At 56.9% G+C, this 3,573-nt stretch overlaps 1 protein-coding gene across 2 annotated transcripts in view; it reads left to right on the forward strand.

Annotated features, from left to right (window-relative positions):
- The first annotated feature begins 6 nt into the window (after window positions 1–6).
- Window positions 7–3,573, forward strand: part of USF2 (upstream transcription factor 2, c-fos interacting) — a 9,753-nt gene continuing 6,186 nt past the window's right edge. Inside the window, exons 1-7 of one of the 2 annotated variants that reach the window (XM_003796095.3) lie at window positions 11–74; window positions 347–393; window positions 503–621; window positions 761–961; window positions 1,384–1,534; window positions 1,655–1,742; window positions 2,039–2,097. In XM_003796095.3, the coding sequence (XP_003796143.1) occupies window positions 13–74; window positions 347–393; window positions 503–621; window positions 761–961; window positions 1,384–1,534; window positions 1,655–1,742; window positions 2,039–2,097 (727 nt within the window). In that variant the 5' untranslated portion in view covers window positions 11–12. Of the gene's footprint in view, window positions 75–346; window positions 394–502; window positions 622–760; window positions 962–1,383; window positions 1,535–1,654; window positions 1,743–2,038; window positions 2,098–3,573 lie in introns of both variants that reach the window. The other variant, XM_012809136.2, reaches the window with a different exon arrangement.

Genomic DNA, 3,573 nt, shown 5'->3' on the forward strand with positions numbered 1-3,573 from the left:
CCTACCCCCCCCATGGACATGTTGGACCCGGGTCTGGATCCCGCTGCCTCGGCCACCGCTGCTGCCGCCGCCAGGTAAGAGCGCCCGGCCGGGCCGTGCCCCCGCGCGTCCGGGCTCCGGCCCTTCGGCCTGTAGGCTGGGCCGCCATGATCCCGAGCGGCCGCCAGGCCCGGCCCAAGATGGAGGCCGTGAGGGAGGGGGACACCCGGACCTAATGTCCCTGGACCCGGCCCTAGCGGTGCCCCGAACGTCAGGCGGAGTCGGACGGGTTGGGGCCCCGCACCTGGGCGGAGGGCGGGGGCGCGGGCAGCCCTGAACCCTCCTCTCCTTCTTGTCTTCTCCACAGCCACGACAAGGGACCTGAGGCCGAGGAGGGCGTCGAACTGCAGGAAGGTGAGTGCTTGCGGGGCCCACTGGGGCTGCGGCCGCGCCCAGGGATGGGGCTGGGGGCCCCTGGTCCGGAGCGACCAATGACTATCCCCCTACCCTCCTCCGACCGCAGGCGGAGACGGCCCTGGGGCGGAGGAGCAGACGGCGGTGGCCATCACCAGCGTGCAGCAGGCGGCGTTTGGCGACTCCAACATCCAGTATCAATTCCGCACAGAGACTAATGGAGGACAGGTGAGCAGCGGGCTGGAAGCCCTGCGGGCCAGGAACCCGGCTGGCCAGTGGAGGGTTGAGCGGAGGGTCGAGCGGGCGGGCTGGGAGAGGCTCGGACCTGGCCCCAGCGCCGGTCTCGCCGCTCTGCCGCCCCCTGCAGGTGACATACCGCGTAGTCCAGGTGACTGATGGTCCCCTGGACGGCCAGGGCGACACGGCTGGCGCCGTCAGCGTCGTGTCTACCGCTGCCTTCGCGGGGGGGCAGCAGGCTGTGACCCAGGTGGGTGTGGACGGGGCAGCCCAGCGCCCGGGCCCCGCCGCTGCCTCTGTACCCCCAGGTCCCGCAGCGCCCTTCCCGCTGGTAGGTGCCCAGCAACCCCTGGGGGGTGGAGAGGGGACACTGACTCTGCTCTTGGGGAGTTCCAGGGAGTGGGCAGGTGACACACATATGCGCCATTCAGGCTGTGGGGTCAAATACGTGTCGTGCACAGTAAGACCTTGGGCAAGAACTCTTGGAATTTTTTTTTTTAATTTTTCTATAAAGTGGGGATGATATCTCTAAAAGAAAAGTTTCTTAGAGTTAAAAGTGGATTGTCTGAGCAAGTGATTGTCAAGTATTTGCCAAGTTCCAGGGTTATAGCAAGACACAGGATGGAATGATACAGGTAGAAGGGTCCCATTCCTGTTTATGGCAGAGAATGTAATTACTATCTCACAAGCAACAGGGAAATGGAATGGGGGAACAGAGATGGCTAAGGGTGGTCTCTGTTTCCTTCTCTGCAGGCTGTAATTCAAAATCCCTTCAGCAATGGTGGTAGCCCAGCGGCCGAGGCTGTCAGCGGGGAGGCAAGATTTGCCTATTTCCCGGCATCCAGTGTGGGTGATACCACAGCTGTGTCCGTACAGACCACAGACCAGAGCTTGCAGGCTGGAGGTAGGAAGAAGCAGCAGCAGGTTGGAAAACCCAGAAGGCAACAAGCCTAATAGGTAGAGAAGTTCCCTAGTGGTTCCAGCTCTGTCCCTGTTACAGCACTAACCCCCATTCTCCCTGCAGGCCAATTCTATGTCATGATGACGCCCCAGGATGTGCTTCAGACAGGAACACAGAGGACAATTGCACCCCGGACACACCCCTACTCCCCGTACGTTCACCCTGGACACAGCCCTACTCTCATGAGCAGGGAACACTGGAAGGCCCTGGTATTGGGGCCAAAGGAAGGGAGGGTTTTCTAGGAGCTGGGAAGTTCAGCATACAGCAGGCACATGGTGACTTTTTTGGCTTATTTCTGCTTCTCTAGTGTGGGTAAAGAAAGTGCCATTTCCTGTTTTTGCACATAGATTTATCTTGTAAAGATAATTTTCAAGTGTAGCGGGTTAATGAATGCTAGGACAAACGGGCCTGAGATAATATATGCCCATTTTTTCCACCCTCTTCCAGAAAAATTGATGGAACCAGAACTCCCCGAGATGAAAGAAGAAGAGCTCAGCACAATGAAGGTAAGCACAGGGTGGAGCTCCTGGGCCAGCCCAGGCCACCATGGCCTCATAGGCTCAGCCTGTCCCCGTGTTTGGAATCATAGATAGGGAGACGACTGTAGGTCATTACTGGCACACTACAGGTGCTGGAGAGATGCTTTTGGATGCTGGAAAGGTGGTGACTGAATGGGGAGGGGAGAGGGTCCAGTATTAGAATAAAAGGGCAGGAAGTGTGAGTTGGAATTAGGCATGTGTTTTGGCACACCTGGCTAGTGATTTTGAATGAATGACCAACATCTAAAGTAGTTGACTTCACATTCCCACGTGGATTTCCTGCCCCTCTTGAAAAATTGGGTTGATGTGGCTCACCTGGACCGACCTTTCCCCGCAGTAGCTGTTGTGCTCACATCGCTCCCATGCCTGCTTAGCCTCCAGAAATAGCTCTGATCTGCTGGGGAACACATCTGAGAGAGAAACCGCAGGAAGCTGTGTCTCTGGCTAGCTGAGGCCAGAGCATTCTGCCCTTCCCAGAAGTCTCACCTAAGGTCATTTTTGGCCTGCAGCACTGTCCCCCTAGGTCCTGTGCTTCAATTATAGCCGCTGCACTGGACATAGTGGTGCCAGGACAGCACTTGCACCCAAATAGCCGTCGTTAACCAAATGTTTACTGACGGTGGATTCCAGGCTGAGCAGCGTGGGCCCTGCGTCAGGTCTGGAGTTGGCCTGAGTGTCAGGGAAGCTCAAAGGCAGGAAAGGCTTGTGTCTGGGTGATGGCTGATGGGGGATGAGGGATGAGGGGAGGCTTCCCCGAGAAAGCATTCTTTGGGAGCATCTGTCAGGCAGAAGGCAGTATGGGTCAGGTTGCTTCCAGGAGAGCTGGTTTGATTGCAGCAGAGGGTCTGTGTGGAGTGTAGCTGGGAGGGCTGAGGCAGGGGTTGAATGTTAGTGAGGCGGTAAGTTCTGAGGGTGTTTGATGGGGTGGGGAGTCTTGGTCTACTGAGTTGTGTTCTTAGCAGCTCGCTGAGTTCAGGCATTCATTCAACATACACTACGTGCCTGCATCCCCTGCCCTGTGTCAATACTGCTGAGGCAGCGGTACCCTGGATAACAGAACAGAATCTCAGCTCTCACTGTGTTCAGAGGGTGGGGAGGGGGGGAGATATGAATTATATGCAGCTACAGTATAACATCAGGTGGCACAATAAGTCACAGGCCGGCAAGTAGGGCTGGATGAGAGGAGGGAGAGGGATCGCAGCTGGGTGCGCTGAAGGCCTCTCTGGGAGGTAACATTTGAGCAGAGATCTAAACAGCCCTTAGGAAACAACCAGTCAAGAACGTAGGAAGAGTCCTAGGTAGAGAGAAGAGCAAGTATAAAGGCCCAGGCCCTGTGCTGGTGCAGACTTGGTGTGTTTGAGAAGAAGCAGAATTCAGGAGAAGAGAAAGTTGGCAGGTGGCAGGCTGCCAAGGCCAGATCACAGAGGGCTCGAACGAATGCCC

Source organism: Otolemur garnettii, unplaced genomic scaffold (assembly GCF_000181295.1).
Source record: "Otolemur garnettii isolate 467f Iridium unplaced genomic scaffold, OtoGar3 scaffold00100, whole genome shotgun sequence".
Lineage (NCBI taxonomy): Eukaryota > Metazoa > Chordata > Mammalia > Primates > Galagidae > Otolemur > Otolemur garnettii.